This window comes from Nelusetta ayraudi, unplaced genomic scaffold (genome assembly GCF_046127955.1).
Source record: "Nelusetta ayraudi isolate G7.1 ecotype Tasmania unplaced genomic scaffold, CSIRO-AGI_Nayr_v1 ptg000135l, whole genome shotgun sequence".
Lineage (NCBI taxonomy): Eukaryota > Metazoa > Chordata > Actinopteri > Tetraodontiformes > Monacanthidae > Nelusetta > Nelusetta ayraudi.
The window spans coordinates 14648224-14671418 of NW_027466185.1; the positions used below are offsets into that span (position 1 = coordinate 14648224).

General features: G+C 50.2%; 1 protein-coding gene across 3 annotated transcripts in view; it reads left to right on the forward strand.

The window, feature by feature from the left end:
* The first annotated feature begins 311 nt into the window (after positions 1 to 311).
* LOC142877056 (teashirt homolog 1-like) overlaps positions 312 to 23195 on the forward strand; it is a 30493-nt gene continuing 7609 nt past the window's right edge. Inside the window, exons 1-2 of one of the 3 annotated variants that reach the window (XM_076011398.1) lie at positions 312 to 693; positions 921 to 1652. In XM_076011398.1, the coding sequence (XP_075867513.1) occupies positions 1613 to 1652 (40 nt within the window). In that variant the 5' untranslated portion in view covers positions 312 to 693; positions 921 to 1612. Of the gene's footprint in view, positions 694 to 731; positions 1653 to 23195 lie in introns of those variants that run through there. The other 2 variants (XM_076011400.1, XM_076011399.1) reach the window with 2 other exon arrangements.

Consider the following 23195-nt stretch of genomic DNA (forward strand, 5'->3'; position numbering starts at 1 on the left):
ATGCACTGCAGTCTGTTTCATGCTTACGTTTGCGAATCCAAACGATGCGAACAAATGTTTTCCACAATAATAATTAAAAAAAAAAAAAAAACAGCGCTATAGAGATACCACAGAGTTAAAAAGACCAAACGCAACATTTCTCCCACTAGTGTCTTTTTTTCTTTTCTTCTTTTTTTTTTTTTTTTTACCAAATCGACTGTGCATTAATTCACGCACATAACGCGCATCTCCTCGCGCTTCTGTGTGTGTGTGTGTGTGTGTGTGTGTGTGTGTGTGTGTGTGTGTGTGTGTGTGTGTGTGTGTGACGCGAGGAGACGATCCTAGCGAGCGAACAATTAGCGCGGCGCAGATTGACAGGTGGGCTTTGAGTGTCAGGGTGACGCTGGTGAAGGGGTGGAGTAAAGAAGGGGAGGCAGCTGGATGCGCGTGTCTGTCTGTCGATCAGTGGCAGCCGTCTCTCGCGCGCATCACAGCCACGCGTGCGCTCCGTCTGGCTGCACGCGGCGGATCTCCGGAGGGACGCAACCCAGAGATAAATAATAACAACAGCAACAGGGAGCAAGAAGAGGCGCTGGAATCTGCTGGTGGTTTTGTCAGGAGTTCTATTATAAATCAGTAAATATTTTTTTTTCTCTTCGTTGTTTTTCGGCTGGGCAGGAGTCCGTCAAGTGGCTGCGTTGACAACCGGGCGATGTGAGTATCATTGCTGTTCTTTTAATTTCATCCCTACGAGATTCTTTCTTTCTTACTGACGAGTGTGTTTGTGCGGATCGCCGCGGGCTTTCTCACTCTCTCTCTCTCACACACACACACACACACACTCTCACGAGCACACTCGCCTGATTGACACACACCCAGTCCGGCTAACGTGTCACTCTCTGCTCTGGGTTTTTCCTTCTCTCCCTCCTCCTGGTTGGTAGCCGGCAGCACCTGGACGGACGGAGGGACGCAGAGCAGCTCGGCTCGGATCCCCAGAATGCAACACGGCCAGCGGCTCCTCGTCCTCCGCGCAGGGGCACCGAAGTAACGCGGTGAGTGTCGCAGCCGCAGCCGCAGCCGCTGCTTGATGGGAAGGCGGCGAAGCAGCTCCGCCGGTCGTCCTCAGCCCAGCCGAGCCGAGCCAGCACAGCCTCGTCCGGCCGCCCGCTGACTTCACTCCTTCCTTCCTGAGATCCGAACCACAAGTTGAGCGACGGACGAGCCTCGGCTTCCCGTGTTTTTTTAACGCGAGCAGCAGCAGCAGTCTCGTCGTTTTCATGGGATTCTAACGGTGGGGGGGAAACGATCTAGTGATCAGATCCACCTCCTGCACTTTGCATCGACGAGGCGAGAGCCCCGGACTCCCTCCTCCTCCTCCTCCTCCTCTTCCTCCTCCTCCTCCTGCGAGGAATCTGCACTTTTTCTTCTTCTTCTTCTCTCGCCACCACCAGACGCTGCTGCAGGCTTTTTGTTTTTGTTTTTATTTTTATTTTTTCCAAACACACAAGCTTCATTTCGACCCGCCAAGACTCGTCGTCCGCAGCTCTGATCTCTGCATGAAAAGTCTCGTGGAAACTCTCGTAGCAGCAGCAGCAGCAGCAGCGGAAGCAGCAGCAGCAGCAGCGGCGGCAGCATGCCGCGGAGGAAGCAGCAAGCGCCGCGGCGGTCAGCAGGTAAGCCCCGGTCCTTCCGCTGGACACACACACACACACACACACACACACACACACACACACACACACTCCGCTCCACCACCCCCGCCTCCTCCTTGACCAAAACACACTCACTCCCGTCACGCGCGCACTCTAAAGAGAGCGTGCGCGAGGCCTCTCGCGTGCACAGCTCTCACTCGCACAGCGTCATCATCATCATCGGAACAAGTTTCCCCCTATTTTCTTCTTCTTCTGCTTCTTCTTCTTCTTCTTCTTCTTCTTCTTCTTCTGTCTGAGTGACAACGTCATTGTTGAGGGAGAACGTGCACTCTCGCGTCCCGTGCATGCAAGCACGCGCGCCCGCGCAACAGCTCATCTTATCTCGCCTGCACAGAACCAAACAAAGTGTTTGATGGCGCCCAGAGTCGGAAGACAAGGGAGAGACGCGGCGCGGATTGCCATCCTCGATTTGATGCTTGATTGATCGCCTGTCACGCAGCAGCCTTTGATCTATTCATTCCCGATAAACATCAGTAAACCGTTCACACACACACACACACACACACACACACACACACACACACACACACACACACACGCATGCATACACACATACGGAGAGAGAGAGAGAGAGAGAGAGAGAGAGAGTAGGTAACTTTTGGAGTTTTTGTTCTTACTTTGACCCTCAACACTGAGGAGCAGAAAGAAAGGGGGAGACAAATTGTTGGGGGGAAAGTTTTCAATAGTTGGTGATTCATACCTCACAGAGAGGGTGGGGGGGGAGATCACAGAGGACCCCCCCCCCCCACACCCCCACCCCACCCCACACACACACACTCCAGGCAAGAAAGGAGTGCTGAACTGGGAGAGGGGCGACCTCACTCCTCTAATCTGACCTCTGTGTTCGCCTCACCGGAGGAGGGAGTCAAGTGTTTGCAAACCTTCGCTCTTCACTTTAATTAAAGAGTCAACGTGTACGCAGTCACGGTGGCAACACAAATATAGTGTCGTGCATGGTTATTGTTGACATTCCAGAGTTTATTAACGCGAAGCGACCGCTGACAATTCCTTTTTACCGCGTCTGTTTTGATAATGGGCATGATTTTATCTATTCAATTATTTAAATTCAACTTTGCAAATGACCCTGTTTGGAAAAAAGATGATATAATCCTGTGGTTGCAAAAAAGAAAAAAAAAACTTGTGCTGAAGTTTCAACTGCCACAGAGTCGACTTGATGGCAGGAAAAAAAAGAGAGAATTGCGTGTTTTCCCCTAAATCCATGAGACATCCTGGGGAGATGTGTGTGATTGACATGCATTTCCCTGCCTGTGTGTGTGTGTGTGTTGGCGTGGGGGGTGCACAGGGCCCTTTGAAGTCAGTGCGGTAATGACCAAAGCCGAATAAAACAGCTGCAGAATGTTAAGCAGGCGGTGGAAATGTGAGGTTAAGCAGACTTAATCAAGGTTGTGACAGAGAGACTTTGAACTCGGTGGGGCTGTAATTTCTAATTGACGTGAAGCTTTAGTGACGGATGGACGGACAGGCAGGCGGACGGAAATGCGTTTGAAGGGCCGTGCGGAGAGAGAAAGAGAGAGAGAGAGAGAGAGAGAGAGGAAAAGAAAAGAGGAGGACGGGTTTTAATGTCGCAGCCGGGAGTCGGACGAAAAAAAAAGAAGAGGAGAAAAGGAGGTGGGGCGGTGAAAAAAACCAGCAAAAAAGAGAAAGTGTGTCGCTCGCAGCAGCCTCCTGTGCTCGCTCAGCCGAGTGGCCCCGTTTCAGCTCCGCTTTGCAATATTGATTTAATTGTCTGTTTTTGTGACGGACGCATGCATCACAGGCGCCGACGGTCAATGGCGGCCGCCTGGCAGCCTTTTGTCCCGCCGCCGCTTTTCCAGAGCGTGACATCTGGCCGCGCTGCAAACTTCAGCACCTCCACAGACGCCAGCGTGCGTGCGTGCGTGCGTGCGTGTGTGTGTTTGTGTATGCGTGCGTGTGTTTGACCGCTTCCTCTGCGAAACGGTGCACACACCTATAAACGGAAGGCTATTTTTACGGTGCGTTACGAGATGTTTCCACAGCCTTGATTTGTCACTTTGGAGTTGTGCTGCAACTGCAAGGGTGGGGGGGTGGAGGGGTAGCACACACACACACACACACACACACACTCTCTCTCTCTCTCTCTGTAGTGTGTGTGTGTGTGTGTGTGTGTGTGTGTGTGTGTGTGTGTGTGTGTGTGTGTGTGTGTGAGAGAGATGCTTCAATGGCTCTTTGTATGGCGTTTGAAAATGGGCTCTGTTTCATCAGTCACACTGATGATTTTAGACCCTGTAGCGCCGCTGTAGCCCGTCTACTTTATGACCAGTGACAATACATCAGTGTTCTCTCACTCGGAACTTCATTACCGCGTCTGTTAGTTTTGGCCCGACGAGTTCAGCGGCGCAGTGCAATTTGAGCTGCGGAGACTTTTTCTGCTGCAGTCATTTGTTGTCATTTTCGCTTTTTTTTCCTTTCTTTCTCTCTCTCTCTGTCTCCCTCCCCTCCTCCACCTCCTCTTCCTCCTCCTCCACCTCCTCCTCCTCCTCCTCCTCCTCCTCCTCCTCGCTGAAGGACAGCCGTGTAGGGTTATCTCTCTCTCAGGACGGCGCTCTAATATCGAGTCATTATTACAGGAAAAATATGTGTTCGGCAGGCGGGAAGAGAGGATCTGTTTACATTTGTCGTGGATGAGTCACTGGTGGCCTTGTTCCACTCGTCATGAGCACTGTTTCCTCCCGACTCTGTGCGGGTTCCTTCTCCTGCCTGGAGTCAAACCTGCTGCCAATGTTGCATTTTAGTCACTTCAGGTGAAAACGGTGTCGCCGCTGACCCCGGACGACCTCAAGCACCATCTGTTGTCGCTTGTTCGTAGTTTTGCGTAAAAAGAAGGAATCCTACTTGACGCCTCGCTTGAGTGACAAATAATTTCTCCAGCGCTCTGTTGACTTTCAGCCCAGGGAGACTCGTAATTAGCGCCTATTTTTGTCGCCGCTGAAAGGAAACGACGTGGAAACGCGGCGGCTGCTGCTGCTGCTGCTGCTGCTGCTGCTGGTGCTGCTGCTGCTGTTGCTGCTGTTGCTGCTGCTGCTGCTGCTGCTGCTGCTGCTGCTGCTGTTCATTTGGCCGCGTCGCAGGACACAAACAAAGGAGCCGTGACTCCGCCCTCGGCCTCTTCTGTTCTCGCCGTTTTTAGCTCGGCAGTCGCCGCGTCTCTAAATCAAACACGCCTCGCACCGAGTCATGAATCTGTCGGGCGATCAACCGTCTTGATTACAGCGCAACGTTGCAGAGTTTTTATATATTTATGTGTATAGAAGAATATCCACATCTAGTCAGCGCGTCTTTAAATGTCTCGCTGAAAAACATTGTTTCTTATTTTGGAAAAAGAGGGGAAAACAAAACAGTTTAAGGATGAAGAGAAGGAGGAGCTGTGCAGGGTGGGCGGAGCCATGCAGGGGCCTGAATTATGTCTTCATAGTGATGAAGCGCTTTTTGGATTTTCCCTCCACTGTCAAGACGTTAAAGTTTGCAAACACTTGATCCTGAGTCCTGAGAATTAGCGCAGGTGAAGAAGGAAAAGAGAGAGAGAGAAAGAGAGAGAGAGAAAGAAAGAAAGAGAGAGAGAGAAAGAAAGAGAGAGAGAAAGAAAGAGAGAAAGAAAGAGAGAGAGAGAGAGAGAGAGAAAGAAGGAAAGAGTGATGGTGGCGTTCCTTCTTTTATGGTGGCAGATATTGTTCAGTTTGCCTTTTGTTTGCTCTCTGCGTGGAAACATGCGTCTGGCTGCCACTGCCGCTAATTAAGCAAGTTCAGCCCCGGTAAACATAAAGCCCAGCGTCCAGGTCTCACATGGACGTGTTGTTAATTTATGCGTGTATGATCCAACCGACCGAATGAGACGCGTTTTTTTTTTCTTTCTTTCTTTCTTTAATGATCTGCCCGGCGTTTGTTTGGCCGGCCGCGTTTAATTAAAGGAGCTGCTGCAACGCGTCCGTATTGAAGCGGCAGCGGTGGGCGCAGCGAGGCGTCCACTGATTGAACAGGAAGCAGCGGCCGCCGCCGCCGCTGACACCTCGCCCTTCACCGCCGCTCCTGTGCAGAGACGCCGTCGCCGTGCAAAGAGTGAGTCTCTTAATTATGACTTGAGAAGTGGGCGGGTGGTGGAGGGGGACGGGGGTGAGGGGCTCAGGGGGGGGGCGGGTAGAAGTCGAGCTCCTCGTCTCTCCCCTCGACGCCGTCGTTAGCGGCGCTCCCTAATTATCCAGGTAGCTGACGGATCAGCTGACAGGGCTGCGCCGATTACTGCGAACAAATTCAGCGACGTGTCGAGTCTGCAATCCTCCGCCGCTGCTGCTGCTGCTGCTGCTGCTGCTGCTGCCGCTGCCGCTGCCGCTGCCGCCGCTGCGACCTGCTGGCTGTCCGTCTATCCATTCATTTTCAATACTCACTTCTTCCTGAGCCCAGGGTCACGGGGGTCTGCTGGAGCCTCTCCCAGCTGTCTTGGGGCGAAGGCATGGCGCCACCCTGGACAAGTCGCCAGCTCATCGCAGAGACAAACGAAGACAAACAACCATTCACTCTCACATGCACACCTACGGACAATTTAGAGTTTCCAACTGACCTCACATGCTTGTTTTGGGAGTGTGGGAGGAAGCCGGAGAACCCGGAGAGAACCCACGCAGACACAGGGAGAACACGCAAACTCCACACAGAGAGGCCCCAGGCCCAGAATGGAAGCCTTCTTGCTGTGAAGCGGCCCTGCTGGCTGTAGTGGGAGGACAGACCTGCCCCCTGGTCGCTCCGAAACGCAGCAGGAGGATCGTTGCAGCTTCGGCTGCGATCATGAGACACTTTCAGAAGGTTTTTTCCATCCGGGCTGTTTTGCGGCGCCAGTGCAAAGCGATATTTGCTCTTGTCTGCTTTTGCGTTTTTTTCTGTACCGCCGAGCTGCAGCTGCAGGCAGCTGTCAAGCAGGATGTTGACGCCGCCGAGCGAGAAGCACCGCTGGTTGGTTGGTTGGATGGTTGTTATCGGGACGCCGCTGATAAAGTGTTTAATGACGTTTGAGGCGTGCGTGCGTGCGTGCGTGCGTGCGTGCGTGCGTGCGTGCGTGCGTGCGTGCGTGTGTGCATGTGCGTGTGTGTCTGTCTGTCTGTCTGTCTGTCTGTCTGTGGAAAGTTATTTAATAAGTTGGAAAAAGGCTTTTGATGAGGACTGAGCATAAAAGTGTGTGTATGTGTGCATGTGCATCACTCTGCATCGCTGAGCAACGAGTGTGTACTTCCCTTGTGTGTGTGGTGTGTGTGCGTGCGTGCGTACGTGCGCATAATACTGTGATAAGGCAGCGTATGTATGTAAAGTGTCATTAACAGGTGACATTGACTGAAGGAGTCAGTGGATGCTATACTACACTCTACTAAACACACACACACACACACACACACACAGGTACACATTTCATTTGCATGTGTGCTTGCAGCCAGTCGGGCCTGCAGGAAATCAAAGACGCAGCGTCTAATAGTGGCGCTCGCTCGGCGTCCTCGTCTTGGCGGAGGTTAAGTGACAAATGAAGATGGATGACTGCTCTCGGGGAGAAGAGGAGGAGGAGGAAAAGCAGGAGGTGGAGGAGGAGGCTGCAACGGAAACACGCAGGAATCAGGGCCCGGGCGGGCGGGCGGGTGGAGGGCGACGACGTGGAGGAAGCAGGAAAACCTGGCTGGGGTGACACAATGAGAAAAAAAAAGGGGGGGGGGAGGAAGAAAAACAAGGTCGTTTTCACAGCCGGAGCGAAAGCTCGCAGCGAGCATCCAAGCAGTTTTTTCTGAATTATTGTCTGGCTTCTCCGGGGACGGACACGTCTTGGCTCGGGTCCAGGGCGGCTGCGAAAACAAAAAGCCACAATGTTGCGGCGGCGACGAGAAATAATGAAACAGGAATGGCGGAGGCGGCGGCGGCGTGGACAAGATGGCCTGCGTGATTGTCCTTGAGGATGTGGCCACTGATTGCCACAGCGGATACTCACTCCTATTGGTCCAGGGCAAGAGTAGGGTGAAGGAGGGGGGCAGCAGGAGGTGCCGGGAGCGGGGGGGCAACCGACGGGACATTAGGAAGGTTGCTGCATGAGATTCTGCCACTAATAGTTGTAAATAAAGTTCAAATCAACGTGTTGAGCTTTAACCTGCAGCCCAGTTTAGCAGCAGGGATCAGCAGGGACCGTATGGGACGGTTGAGTCTGGGAAAAATTGAAGAAAGAAAACTCTTTTTTCTGACTCATAATTCCAAAGCGGGAACAATTTCCGACAAGCGTTGCCCGCCGCCGGACCCGATAAGTATCAAAGCATCGCCGTCGTCACTTGTTTGGGACTCGGTTGCCATGGAGGTGATCAGACAGTAAAGTGGGCCAGCTGCTTTATTTACACGCAGGCCGAGCGACCGTTTGTGGCATAACTCAGAGCGGGACAAAGAGAGGGAGGAGACGAGGGAGACGGAGAGCGAGAGGGACCGCGTGGAGAAATGGGTGTTGTTTAAAAAAAACAAAGGAGAGAAGAAGAGAAAAAAGGAGATGATTTAAAGGCCTGGAGACGGGAGGTCCGAGTTGCACTGCGAGGTCAGCGTGCACTCCTGGAGCTCTCGTCTGCAGCGCCTACAGTCTCACTCGCTCTCTCTCACCTTTGTGCGTTTCCTCTGTCTTTGTCGTCTCACGTTGTGTTGGCGTGGAGTCTCTCTGGTTCTCCGTCACATCGCTGCGTCCAGAGGTCCAGAGAGGGTCGAGTCCGCTCCGTCCCACTGCTCTTTTTCCCATGTTGCTGCTTCTCTTCAGCCTTTAACGTTTCCCTCTGCTGAGGTGGACGTGATCGTGCAATAAGATGAAAGTGAAAGTCTTTGAGCAGCAAAGCCTGTAAACTGGTGAAAGAACAACATTGCTCCTACTTACTTTATTCAGTTGTTCATTTTTTTTTTATTCTCAGACTACAGTCAAACAGACTGCAGTACGGAAGAAGAGAAAAATATATATTTTTTAAATGTTCAAGTTTCCAATTCGAGAAGTTGAAATTTTCAGATTAAAGTGATAAAGAAGATAAAGAAATTTCGAGATTTTCTTTTATGTCGACTTTGTTCAGAAAATTTTGTCTTAAAACTCTTGTGGCCCTAAACCTCTTTCATACTGCAGAGACCCTAAAACCTCAGTAGAAAATACACTATTTAGCCCTCTGTTTGCGGCCAGTTGCAAAAAAAAAAAAAAAAAACTACACGTTTTTGCATTCATTTTAAATCTGCATGTTACATTTAGAATTTTTTTTTTTTTTTTTTTTCATTCTTAGACTCCCAACAGCGCAGCCTCACACAGCGAACGATGCCAGAACCTTGCAAGAAACAGAGCATGATTAGCCCTCTGTTTACAGCCTCCTGCTAACCTTGTGGGATGTTTGAAAGGGGTCCAAAACAAAGGCAGAGTGGAGGCAGCAACCTGGGAGCGTTGGTGTCACTTCCCTCTGTGACATCACAAAGGGTTGCCTTTCCGTTCCAACAGTATAAAGGCACAAATTGCTAAAGTGAGTTTATGCGGCATAACGAACCTCTCTCTCTCTCTCAGTTGTCGTCCTCCTGTTCAGAGCTGCGCTCCCTTCAGCTCCGACTCGCTCCCGTCGCTTCGGTTAACAGACCCGGAACATCTGGCTGGTTAAAGAGGCGGTGCCGGGTGGGTGAGGAGGGTGGAGGTGTTGGGGGGTGGAAGACAACAGAGGCGGAGAGCAGCGGCGCTATATTGAAAGTGACAGATGAGCAGAACTGGGCCCAGCCTTCAGTCGGCCGCAGCTGCGGCGCCGCTGACAGGTGTCAATTAAGAATTAGTGCCGCCGCCCTGCAGACTCCCAGCTGTCGGCCCACCCGCATGCACACACGCACGGAGGAACAACACTTTACCCCCCAGTAGCGCCCTTTTTTCCCCCCGTTTAGTCGCCATCGGGTCCGCAGAGCTGGAGAAGCGACGCCGATCCGCCGTCGCGTTCGCTGTATTTCTGCACTTTTGTTTCGCAGCAAATTCAAGCAGCTGTGGTTTCAGCCGCTGACGGCCGTGAGGCTGCCGCACTGTTGCTAGGTAGAAACAAATTTAGTCGTATTATTAATATGGAGCATTTCTATTATTTTATTATTATTATTGTTTGTTTAATCTGCAGTCGATTAGGTTTTATAATGCCAAGCTAATATTTATCACTCGAGACAGAATTTTCACCATGCAGCGTTTCATCCCTGGCACAATTCATTCGTGTCATCCAAACGTAAAACTCGACTCCATTAAACAATCTATTCCTGATGATGGGCTAATCCCACCTGACACCAGATGGTTCACAGACCAGTGAGCTAACCCTCAGCCTCTCTCTCTCTATAACAGGCCTGTAATTAAAGTCAACTGATGGCCATCAGGGCCTAAACTGGCCTCATTAAGTGAATCAAGTGTCGGATCCCCCAAAGCTTCAGTTGTGTTGAGGTTGCTCAAGTCCTGTTTTTTGGGGAGGGAGACAGTTCAAAATAAATGGATTTTGATTCATTTAGGTGGTGTGAATACAAACAATGTAGGACTTTTCACAATTTGAGAGAAAATCTCATTGTACTTTTGACATTTTTAAAACTCAATTCATATTTTTAGCTGGTTTGAACTCCACTCTGCTTTATGTGTACATCAGGACGGGGGGGAAGTAGTATTTTTTGATGTTTTGCTCTTTGGATGATAAAAGCTGGGCTCAGCTCAGCCTAACGGCGGCGGTGGACGACAAGTCCTGAGGGTCGGCGGGTGGAGGCAGGCGGCTGGTACTTCCTTCCCTTCCTCCAGGAGTTTGTTTAGCTGATAAGGCAGACGGGGCGGCAATAAATATCTTTTTTCTTTCTATTTTTTTGGACACTACTTTGGTGCAGATAAGCCGTCAGGGAGGAAAGAGTGCAGTTAACAGATGACACGGTGTCCTTGGAGGTGGTGTAGTGGGGAAGGTTGTGCCGCAAGACGGGTGAGGCACCTCCTCCCTCCTCCTTCTCCCCTTCATCTTTATCTTTTTTCTTTTCTTTTTTTTTTGGGATTACCAGCCTCCTCCGTAAAGCCTCTCCTCATTGTCCTATCTGTCATCCATCTCCATCGTACCGACTCAATCCTCCTCCTCCTCCTCCGCCGCTCGTATTTTCTTTCATCTTCCCGGCCGTCTCTCGCCCTCATCCATCGCCCGCCACCGCGGCAGTCGGATGCCCGAGAGTCAGTGAGCTGGTTACAGGAACGCCAACTCAACATCTGAAGCGGGGAAGGAGAGAGTATCTCTGCCCCGTCATCCGACTGCTCAAACCAAATTTTACTGTGACCTTTTAAATTTCTGATATTTTTGGTGTGTGTGTGTGTGTGTGTGTGTGTGTGTGTGTGTGTGTGTGTGTGTGTGTGTGTGTGTGTGTGTGTGTGTGTGTGTGTGTCATCATCTTTGAAGTCCAAACACATGACCGTCACGACCATCTTCCCAGAGCTGCTCAGCATTCCTGCGGTGATCTGGGACATCAGGGAGGAAAATCAAAGCTTAATTTGTCACTTGTGTAGTTCAGTTTAGTTCAGTTCAGTGTAGTTCAGTTCAGTTCAGTTCAGTTTAGTTTAGTTTAGTTTAGTTTAGTTTAGTTTAGTTCAGTTTAGTTCAGTTCAGTGTAGTTCAGTTCAGTTTAGTTTAGTTTAGTTTAGTTCAGTTCAGTTCAGTTCAGTTCAGTTCAGTTCAGTTCAGTTTAGTTTATTTCAGTTCAGTGTAGTTCAGTTCAGTTTAGTTCAGTTCAGTTCAGTTTAGTTTAGTTTAGTTTAGTTTAGTTCAGTTCAGTTCAGTTTAGTTTAGTTTAGTTTATTTCAGTTCAGTGTAGTTCAGTTCAGTTTAGTTCAGTTCAGTTTAGTTTAGTTTAGTTTAGTTCAGTTCAGTTCAGTTTAGTTTAGTTTAGTTTATTTCAGTTCAGTGTAGTTCAGTTCAGTTTATTTCAGTTCAGTTTAGTTTAGTTCAGTTTAGTTTAGTTTAGTTTAGTTTATTTCAGTTCAGTGTAGTTCAGTTCAGTTTATTTCAGTTCAGTTTATTTCAGTTCAGTTTAGTTCAGTTCAGTGTAGTTCAGTTCAGTTTAGTTCAGTTCAGTTCAGTTTAGTTTAGTTTAGTTTAGTTTATTTCAGTTCAGTGTAGTTCAGTTCAGTTTATTTCAGTTCAGTTTATTTCAGTTCAGTGTAGTTCAGTTCAGTTTATTTCAGTTCAGTTTAGTTCAGTTCAGTGTAGTTCAGTTCAGTTTAGTTTAGTTCAGTTCAGTTTAGTTTAGTTTAGTTTAGTTTATTTCAGTTCAGTGTAGTTCAGTTCAGTTTAGTTTAGTTCAGTTCAGTTTATTTCAGTTCAGTTTATTTCAGTTCAGTTTAGTTTAGTTCAGTTTAGTTTAGTTTAGTTTAGTTTAGTTCAGTTCAGTTTAGTTCAGTTCAGTTTAGTTCAGTTTAGTTTAGTTCAGTTTATTTCAGTTCAGTGTAGTTCAGTTCAGTTCAGTTTAGTTTAGTTTAGTTCAGTTTATTTCAGTTCAGTGTAGTTCAGTTCAGTTTATTTCAGTTCAGTTTAATTCAGTTCAGTTTAGTTCAGTTCAGTTTAGTTTAGTTTAGTTTAGTTCAGTTTATTTCAGTTCAGTGTAGTTCAGTTTAGTTTAGTTCAGTTCAGTTGAGTTTAGTTCAGTTCAGTTCAGTTCAGTTCAGTTTAGTTCAGTGTAGTTCAGTGTAGTTCAATTTAGTTTTGTCTGAGCCGTTAACACCGGAAAAAACAAAAAAAGAAGAATAAGAGGCTAATCAGCTACAAGGAAGGGAAGGGAGGTGTGGGGGGGGGGTTGTCTGGAGACAAGCAATCACTTGATGGGCATCTGAAAGAGGATATAATGTGTCGGGCGGCCGGAACAGCAGGAGGAAAAAAAAAACCCAAACTCCTCCTAGCTTAAATCTGTCCTGAGCCGCCGTGTGGTCTCAGACGGTGACAGTCGGCGGCGAGGGTGGCGGGGGTCTCTGTCTAAGTCTCTGTCTCCCAGACCTCAGCGGGGGGTCCTCCTGTCCTCACAACAGGACGGCAGAGCAGAGCAGGACTGCTGCTGCTGCTGCTGCTGCTGCTGCTCCCACCTGAACCAGCATCTGCCTCTCCTCACCTGCCTCCCCACCCCCAGCTTTATGTGATGAGTTCTTGTTTTTTGTCAATCATGAGCATTGTTCAGGACAAACGATGCAACAGTGACCATTGGTTGGGTTTCAGATTTTTATATTGCGAAAGGCAAAAAAAAGTAGAAGATGAACGTATCAGGTGGCAGCTGGAAAACAGGGCTACTAAAAGGCCTCTACTCATGCAAAGTTCCCCTTTGAGACAACAAGCAGCAACTTTAGACTGATCGAAACATTTAAGAAGTTATTGTGTGTCCGTGCGCATCCGCATATGTGGAATGTTTGTGTTCCATACAACCGTGGCATTTTCTAAAATGAAAAACAGGATTACTAATTGAATTTGTTTTAGTTATTATTCTCAGAACAAACCAAACCGTGAACTTCATGTCAAATTATACAGCAATTCATTCGCTTTTTGGAAGGAGGTGGAGAAACTCCCACCACGCTGCACTTTCTGTGTGTTCAGGCTCCTGAAATAAGTCGGTACTGGATAAGTGGGGGTAAAAGTGGGTCCAACTGAACGGACGAAGGGGCAGAAATGGCTCACGGTGATGAACATCAGGCCCATCAGGTTGACTCTGTCTCCTTGTTGTCCTGCGGTGACTCCGTTTGCCAAGAGGACCTCGTGGTGGGCGTCGCTTCCTGTGTTCAGGAAAAACTGTGTTTGAAGTGTTTGGATGCTGCGGTGTTGAGTGAATGGGCCAAGTAAGATTCCAAATCAGAATTCTCCCACAGGTTGGTCTTGAGGAGCCACATTCCACATCTTTCGAGCAAACGATTGGGATTCTCTGTGACGAGCGATGAGGAAGTAGCTGCTGCCGGGTATCAGTGGAGAGCGACTGTGATGGGAAGCTCGTAAACCTTTAGGGGCCACAACAACAAAGGCTATAAAGATTAGCATAATTGCTGGAATCTTCATGCTCCCCTAGCCGGGAAAACTTCCTGGAATGCAGCGGTGCCGCTTGGGTTCATCTTTGCAGGGCCACAAGGTAAAACTCACGCGACAACCGACGGTAACCACGTAAGACGAGGCCCAAAACAGGAAGTGAACAGGAATGTGTGATGTGTTGCTTTCCATGCCGTTGTTTAGCTCATTGAGCTCGGTTGAGTCGGGCAGGTTGTGCTTACATTTTGAATGCCTTTATTTTCTGAAACCGAACGCAAGTGTGCCACTTCCTGCTTAGCAGCCTGTGGTGTGACCGCAGCGTTACACTGCGCCGTCATGTTAGCCGGCAAATTTCTCCTTGCCGTTTTCCCACAGGAGAGGACCTGGAAAACAGACTGGTGCAGGTGTTTTCTCTCACTTATTGCATCTGTAACTGGCGGGGGAGGGGCTTGTTCAAACGTCACTAAATTACCTGCATTCTTTGTTTCTGTGAAGGCAAACAGGGTTCAAGTTGCAGTCGACGTCCCTGTAGGCTGAAAAATGAGATTGATGTTGGTTTATTTAGTTGGAAGTTTGCTGGAAATCTCGTAACTCTCAAAGTCTCGAAAAAAAAATTACAAGGTTGACAATATTAATAAAAGAAATTTAAAATATAAACATGTATGTCAAAAAAGATCTGACCCCACGCTTTTTAAAAAAATGGATAAGAATGTTTAAGATGAATGAATCCGATATCTGTACATATATATATATATATATATATATATGATGTGTTATATGTGATATTTGTGATGTGTTTAGTGCGGAAATGAGCCGAGTGTCTGCGGCGTGACCGGAGCATGAGAGCAAGATGGGACTGAGCCAGGCACTATTGTGTGTGTGTTGTGTGTGTGTGTGTGTGTGTGTGTGTGTGTGTGTGTGTGTGTGTGTGTGTGAAGGGGCATAGAGGGGTGAAGAGAAAAAAAAAAAGAAAGAGTGACAGCAGACAAAAAAGAAGCAGGGAAGAAAAAAGGGGTCTTGGGAAAAGAGGAGGCAGCGCTACAGAGGGGTGAAAGAGAAAATGACTGGAGGGGTTGAAGGATGGAGAGAGCGGTATCAAGGCAGAGGGAGGGAGGGAGGGGACGAGAGACATGGCGAAAGCAGAGAGAGAGTGAGTGTGTGTGTGTGGAGGGGGAGGGGGAGGGGGAGGGGGGATGTCACCCATGGCTGCCACTCATCACTCACAGCTTAATGACGCCATTTTTTCCCTCCCCCTTCTCCTTTTCCCGCTTTTTTTTTTCTCTCCCCCCCCCCCCCTCTTCCGTGGAGGAGGTTGGGGAGGGGCCGCGTCCGGCGCCCAATCAGACGGGGTCATGTGGAGTTCACACGGTCCAGGTGGGAGGGTCCTCCTCCTCCTCCTCCTCCTCCTCTTGTCTCTGGGCCTGAACGGCGACCAGCAGCCGAGCTGGAAGACAACAACCTTTTTTTGGGTTTTGCTTTGTTTTTTGTTTTTTTGCTGCTGCAGATTCATTTCCCGTCTTGACGAGCGTGTAAACACGAGTCCTGCGTTCTGTTTACATCTGCGTCCGCCTCCGTCCTGTTTTCTTGGGGGGGGGGGTGTGAAGTTTTGGTGAAGTTGCAGAAAAAAAAGAAAAACCTCCGCTCCGAGTTTGTGCAGTTTACGAGTTTGTGCACGTGTATACGTGTGCGTTGTGTTGTTTAGGTGCTGCGAAGCTTCCCGGCGCGATCGGCTGCCCACTTCCTGGTGGACTTTGGGAAAATCAAGAACAACTCATGAGAAGGAATCATGAAGTCATAAATATTCACGTGCACACCGTGCACAATCCATCGCGCTCCGCTCGCCCGCCACCTCGTCCCTCCTTTCTGGGAAGCGCCGTCTGTTTAAAACTCAAACGGCAGGAATTTTCTCTCTCACCCCCCGCCCCCTCACCTCCACCCCCCCAAGCCCCCCCCCCCCCCCCTTCCCTCCTCGCACCAAATTTGGGGAACAGCTGGGGCGTCCGTGACGATGATTTGTCTCCCTCTGCCCGTCCGACTGACAGGTTGAGAACATGCACACACACGCACAAACACTCGAGCCGGGGAGGGTGGACGCAGACGCGCACGCACACACACACACACACACACACACACACACACACACACACAAAGACGCAGAGAGAGAAAGAGACACAATTAAACTCTACATACAGTCTCTCTCTCACACAGACACAATTAAACACCATAAACAGTCTCTCTCTCTCTCTCTCACACACACACACACACACACACACACACACACAAACACACACTGCCTTCTCAGGGTGCTGCCAAAACAGCCCGATTTCCTTTTAGCCCAGGCGGCCATACATCAGCTCGGGGCCTCCCAGCCCGGATGGCAGGGGCTGACAGAATGACGCGTGTCATTTATCAAACAGGGAGGCGCCGAGGCCTCGGGAAGGGGAGGGGGTGTGGAGAGGAGGGGAGGAGGGAGTAGGAGGCGAGGGGGGGGGGGGCGCCGCGTGACAAAGCCCCCTGAGAGGCTCCCCTCCACCGGCGGCGAGCGTCACGGGACACACACTGACAAATCTGCCGAGATGGAACACACATGGATGCACGCTTGACGATGTCGACACACGCGCGCACGCACGCACGCACACACACACACGCACAGGCAGACACACAGGCACGCAAGCCAATGATCTGCAGAGCTGCACTGTGGCTGAAAAGGTCCTGAAATTAAAGGGCTAGGGAAACCATTTGGCTCCCCGACCCTGTTGGAGGCTGATCCTCGTAGCCCAGCTAACGCTAACCCCGCTAATGATAACCCCACTAACGCTAACCCCGCTTGCTAACGCTGGATTTTTTTTTTTATTTGGCTGAATCCACAAAGTTAAGACAAGACGGACTGAGTTCAGGCGATGCCACTCGAGACTCGCTGTTGGTTGTCGGTTCTCGATGTCCTCGTCCACACTGAGCAGATTGGTTTCCCGCCTAAAAACTCAACAACCTTTTCATTTTCATTTCTTCCATTCTAGGGGATGAGAAAAGTCACAGAAAGCCTCCATTCAAACAGCAGCAGTGCTGAAGCAAATGGGCCGAAAATAAGAATTTGGAGCAAACTATCCCTCGTTTTTTAAAAATTAAGTTTTCCAGACACACACACACACACACACACACACACACACACACACACACACACACACACACACATACACACACACATACAGACAACATGCACGTTTAAATGCATTTCCCTCGCAGCCAGCGGAGCAGCAGCCAGCGGAGCTGCAGCCAGAGCCTCTTCTTCTTCTTCTTCCTCTTCTCCTCCGCTGCTGCTGCCTGCTTGCCAGCAGCAGCTCCGGCTGCAGCGACGGCCGCTGAGAGGGGAAACTCTCTTTACTTGGCAGCGTCGCTGCCTCCGTCCCTCTTTCTCTCTTTTCTCTCGTATCCGTGCCACCACCACCACACACTCACAACACACACACACACACACACACACACACACACACACACACCCCTCGGCCGCCCTGTCCCCCCTCTTCCTCCTCCTCCTCCTCCTCTTTGTGCCTCCCTCTTCCTCCCCCCTCCTCCCCCGTTTACTCTTTTCACAGGCCGTTCATTTGTCTTCATAAGCCTAATTTATTTTCTCTGCCAGATGCAAGCTGACAGCCATCACTCTTCCCCCTCCCTCCCTCCCTCCCTCTCCCTCTCTCTCTCCCTCTCTCTCACACACACACACACACACACACACACAACCTCGGCGCCGCGCCGTGCACACCTGACCTGCCCCGCAAAAGTGCACACATCCACCGTTCTGCCTTTTGTTTTTTTTGTTCGCCCCCCCGCGTCCATTCACCCGCCGCTTATTTCCTCACCTCGCGCCGCTCCGAGGTCGATGCACCGACTCGCGTCCCCTCTGTGCCCCTCCCCCCATCCCCTCCAAAGTGTCCTCCAGCCCCTCCCACGGCCCAAAAAATAATAATAAAAAAAAACTCCCATTAGCATTACCGAAGATGGATGCGTCTCCACTGCGGAGATTGATTGTGGATATGGAATTATGCTGCCATTTATGTGTGTTTGAGTGTGTGTGTGTGTGTGTGTGTGTGTGTGTGTGTGTGTGTGTGTGTGTGAGAGAGAGAGAGAGTTGGACTCTGGTTGGCAGGGGGTGGGGTAGGGGGGTATGAGGGAAAGCTTTTCTCTGGTTTCCAGAACCTTCCAGCCGTTAGTTGTCTGTCCGCGCTCTGATATTGTGCTGTGTTGAAGGATCACTTCCTCTCTTCCTGTCTCCCTCTCTTTGGGTTCTGTGAAGCTGTTCACAGCCATTGTGCGCACACACACACACACACACACACACACACACTCTCACACACACACACCAGAATACAACAGTGTGTTGTATTCTGGTGTGTGTGTGTGAGAGTGTGTGTGTGTGTGTGTGTGTGTGTGTGTGTGTGTGTGTGTGCGGCGCAGGCATGCATAGTCGCACACAGATGCAATTAGGCCCGAGATGGCCGCTGATACTGGTCCACTTACAGAGCAGATAATTTAGTGACTTTCTCCGGGGAGCTTTTTTCCAGCCGCTAATCTCCCCTCCTCTTCCTCCCCCTTCCTCCCATTTCTCCCTTTGTCGCTTCTTTATTGCCTCGGTCATCAAGAAGAAGGAGGAGAAGAAGGAGAAAAAGAATCCTTCCTTCCCTCCGCACACACTCACACCAGCACGACGCAGTGCTGTGTGGTTCCAGCGATGCTTTTGTTTTATTTCTGGTCGCGCTCCCTCCCTTCCTCCCTCCCTCCATGCTTCCCCCCCCCCCCCCCCTCGCCCTCCTCCCCCGTGCTCTTCATCACGGGGTTGAATCCGAAACTAGTGTTGAAAGGAAACAGTAGAACTTTGTTTAATGGAGCGCCAGACTGCGGCTCCAACCCATCACTGTAGTCAGGGTGGGTGAGGAAGAGGAGGAGGGAGGAGAAGAGAGGAGGAGGAGAGAGGGTAAGGGGGGGGGGGTATGCAAAAAAAACATGGCGATGCATAAAGGATAACGGCTCTGATGGCGCCCACTTCGCCGGAATTTCCCCGGCGACGCGCACGCCGTTAAAAGCACTAAAATGTTGGGGGATGTGTTTGTTGTCCCGGGCAGCTTCCTGCCCCGAGGCTCCGCCGCGCTAATTAATTTCCCTGAAGTGACTTTTACCGTTTCTAATTTGGCCGCGCGTCTTTTGTTAAATGTCTGCGGAGGGATGAAAGTCGAGCTCTCCGAGGTCGTCTGCTCGCGCAGGCTGCCGTCTGTCTCCCTCTCCCCGCTGTCTTGGACCTGCTAGACTGTCAGGAGAGCGACGCTGCGTCTTCCTTGTCGGGGGAAACTCCAACAACACATTTTCTTGCAGGGGAGTTTTTTACCTGAACAGCTGAGACGACCTGATGGGATCTGAGTTTTAATGTAGTCTGACTGATTAAAGGCCTTGTAGTGCATGAAGATCACCTCAGGAAGTAGACAAGTCCATCCTTTGCTGTTGGTTCTTCTTCTTCTTCTTCTTCTTCTTCTTCTTCTTCTTCTTCTTCTTCTTCTTCCTTTTTTTTTTTGCTTGCTGTGCTTTTCAGAAATTGCGTGCAAAAAGCACAAAAAACGCACTTCTGGGCAATCAGCCCTTTGTGACATCACAAAGCACCACAACACTCCACCGATGCCTCTCCCAGGCGGGTGAGATGTTGGCCCCGCCCCCTTTGAGACTGCCTTTTATTTTTTTATTTCTTCCCCATCCAAACCGGTACGAGGCCCCAGCAAAGCATCAGTTTTAGCTGCAGGCTGTAAACAAAGAGCTAAAGAAGACTCGGTCTCCCTCCCTGCTCCTCGGCTGCTGGCTCCCCTGCGGCTGGAGGTCCCGGTCCTGACAGCCTGGAGGCTCCTGATCGATGGCTCATTGTGCGCTCGGACCCGGGCGGGGGGGTTGCGACCCTGCTTGAGCCCAGCAGCCCCTCGGCCCCCTTTCTTCCTCCATCCTCAGCACTTTTTCTTATTATTACTTTCCACGAACGCTTCGCGAGTGTTTGGGACGGTAAACAAACTTCCTCTCTCGCTGCTTCTTCTTCCTCTGCCACTCCAGCCGTCACCATCACTCATCCTCCACCTCCTTTCCTTCCTGCCCGTTTAGTTTCCTGGTTGTCGCCGCTCCTTCAGGACAGGTTTTGTCCCCGGGAGTCGGCACATCGGGTTTCATTTTACAGCCCCCATTCACTGCGGCTGAAACTTGAGGAGACGCAGACTGAAAAAAAACCCAAAAAGGGATAAATCCACTGCAGGTTGCAGGTCTGTTCTCAGCAGTCGCAGAATCCACCAGTTACACCTCTCTTTTTTTTTAGCCTTCAGTGTTTTGTTTTGTTTTGCTTTTTTTTCATTTTTCTGTGTCTGCTCTGCGCGCAAGCAAAGTGATTGATGGTAATTATCCATCTTTTTTGGGGGTCATCCATCAACTGGTTGTTGCTAGGCAATGGGGAGCAGCTGTTGTTTAGTCAGAGGAAGCTCCACCGTCAGGGGGCAGCGCAGGTGACGACAGGAAACGGCGGCTGTCAGGGAAAAAAAGGTTGGGGGGTGGGGGGGGGGGGGGGTCCCGTAAAACCAGTTTAGTTTTCTCCCCCCCCCAACATCTTTTGCGAGGTCATATTCTGGGTACCCAGCCTCGCTGCGGGAGACATGAGCTAACGAAGCTAACCGCGCAGACGTTTCCAATCTTGAAACAAAGGTTTCAACTCTTTTTCAAACAAAATAAATAAATAAATATATAGATAAATTGGAAGGGGGGAGCAACCAAATCAGCCACACTGGCTCCGTTTAACAGGCGACATCTGTCGGAACAAACGCCTTGCAGCGGGCGAGTGGCCGAGATCTCGCTGGCGTCATCTTAAATTAGCATTAGTAATCCCTTCGCCGGTGAGTTTTTCCGGAAAGACGAACCAGATGGTTTGAGCCGCCGGTGAAGTCTGCGGCGCCGATGATCTAATGGCTGTTGTTTCTTCTCAGAACAAGCAGGCGCTGACAGTTCGGAGGGGGGGGGCGTGGAAGGTGATTTATAGAGCGCGGCCACTGTCATGGCATGTCAGAGGAAAAAAAAATGGGGGGAAGGGAAGATTTGAAAAAGAGAGAGAGAGAAAGGGGTGAAGGGAGGAAGCTGCAGGAACTTTTCTCTTCAGCGCTCGCACAAACTTCCTTCCTTCTTGTCCAGTTCGTGCTTTTGCGCTTGTAGCCAGAGGTGACGTGCGCTTCCTCTGTGACCTAGTTCACAAAGGACTTTAGAATATATGATCACGTATTAATTGGAGCATATGTTCCGCCCTGCTTGACTGACCCAAAGTTTTGCAGGGGGGAGAGGGTCGGGGGAGGGGGGGGGGGGGGGGGGGTTGAGAGAGAGGATTTACAACGTGCGGAAACGACACACACAAAAAACAAAACAAAACAAAAAAAAACGTGTCGGGTGTCGGTGGTGCACGTTTCTCGTGCCAGCGTGGAGAGCAGCAGACTGTCGGCCACTCGGCCTCCTTTTGTTTTTCCTCCCCAAACCGGAAAGACTCGGGGAAGCTGAGAAGGTGGATTTGTACGACGCGCACAGACACACACACACACACACACACACACACAAGCGTTTTTGGAAGAGCCCCCGGAGCTATTGTGCCATATGGTCCAGCTATTCCATGTGGGTTAGCGGAGGGACAGGAGGGGGGCAGTGTGGGAGGAGCCAGGGCCGTGTTGTTAGGTAGGTTTTTCCCTGTGTGGTCAAGCTGGACGAGCATCCATGAGGCCTGCAGAACTGGCTGTGACGCTGCTGAACGGAAGAGTCGCACTCAGCTAAAAATGATTAGTTTGCCAAAAGTTCTTATTTCTCTCTCTGAGCCAAAACATAATGAATGTTTTTTTATTTTTTTATTTTATTATTTTCAACTAGAATCAATGGATACCCCCCCACACACCACACACACACACACACACACACACACACACACACACACACACACCACCCGCAAATTGACACTGATTTTACCATCTGAGATTGTGACGATACAATAAATTCCTTGTTTTTCTTGTGAGCTTCTGACAGTGAGCTCAACCTTAAAAAACTGTTTGGCTCTTTGGGCTGCTGGCCAGGTGACGAGTCCCGAAACTGCCCTGCAACTGAAATGACAGAGTTTAGTTCCATGAGGATCAAATCCATGATACCCTCTGGTCAGCAACAAACTCTGTTCTTATTTGCCGAAGTCCGTGATCCCATCCAAGGAAATTGTTCGAACAAATAAAACATCAGTGTGCTCTGAGAATTGCAATAGAATTCAAAATTTAGAGTTTAGTTAGTTTGAGGTTCAAAGAAATGTTGGTGGGTTTTGGTGGCGTTGTGAGGCGGCCAGAGGGGGCACCATTTAGCCCCGCTGTCCCGTCTTCCAGGAACAAGTCCAAAGCGAGTGTCAGGTCCGATGAAAGCGCGGCGGCGGCTGCGGCAGAATAGCAGGCGGGACGAAGGAGGACAGAGGGGCGAGGGGGGAGGGGTTTGAGGGGGGGGACAGAGGGAGGGTGGGAGGGAGATTGCCTGACATACTGAGCATTAGCATAATTGGCTTTTCTACACGATGGGACAGAGGAAATAATAATGTCATTTTATTTACAGCCTTCCCTCTGTGGGCACACACACACACACACACACACACTCGTGGCCCAGGTCAATGACACACACTGATCAGGCCTGTCCAACGCCATCAGGGGTGAGTGGCGGCGAGGAGAGCGGCCCGCGACAAAGCGAAACGGGGCCGGAGAAATAAGGCTGCCACGCCAGAGCTGCCGCTGTTTGAAGGACAGCTAAACGGCTGCGAGGCAGCAGTCGCCGCTGGCTTCCATCGGCAGCCGGTGGCGGCGGCGACTCCACAGGCGGCGGCGGCTAAATCAGCAGCGTGAGAGCTGCAGGGATTGGACATTAGTGCTGCAAATGAGAGGCGGGATTGGCCTCTACTGAGAGACAACATGAATAAATGAAGAAGAGTTGGATGGAGTGTGTGTGTGTGTGTGTGTGTGTGTGTGTGTGTGTGTGTGTGTGTAGCCGTGTGTGTGTGTGTGTGTAGCCGTGTGTGTGTGTGTGTGTGTGTAGCCGTGTGTGTGTGTTGTGTTGCCGAGTGCTGGTTGTGTGATGCAGTTCAACTCGTCCCACTGAGTGTCGAGGCTGCCGGATGTGGCTGACTTTGACCGTCTTCCAGCACGTCTTGTTGAAATATTTCACCTCTGTCGCAGTTGGCGAGCTCCAGGACGTTCTTTGATACAGTGGACGCGTTTTGTCTTTCGGGCAGAATATGTTTGTTTTTTTTGTTTTTTTCAATTTTTATATCAAAAAGAAAATTTGTCGGCCACTCCTTCAGGTCCTGAATCTGTTCTTTCGGCACAGTTGCACTTGTTCTTTTAACTGCCAGCACACAAGTGCATGCATATGTGTGTGTGTGTGTGTGTGTGTGTGTGTGTGAGTG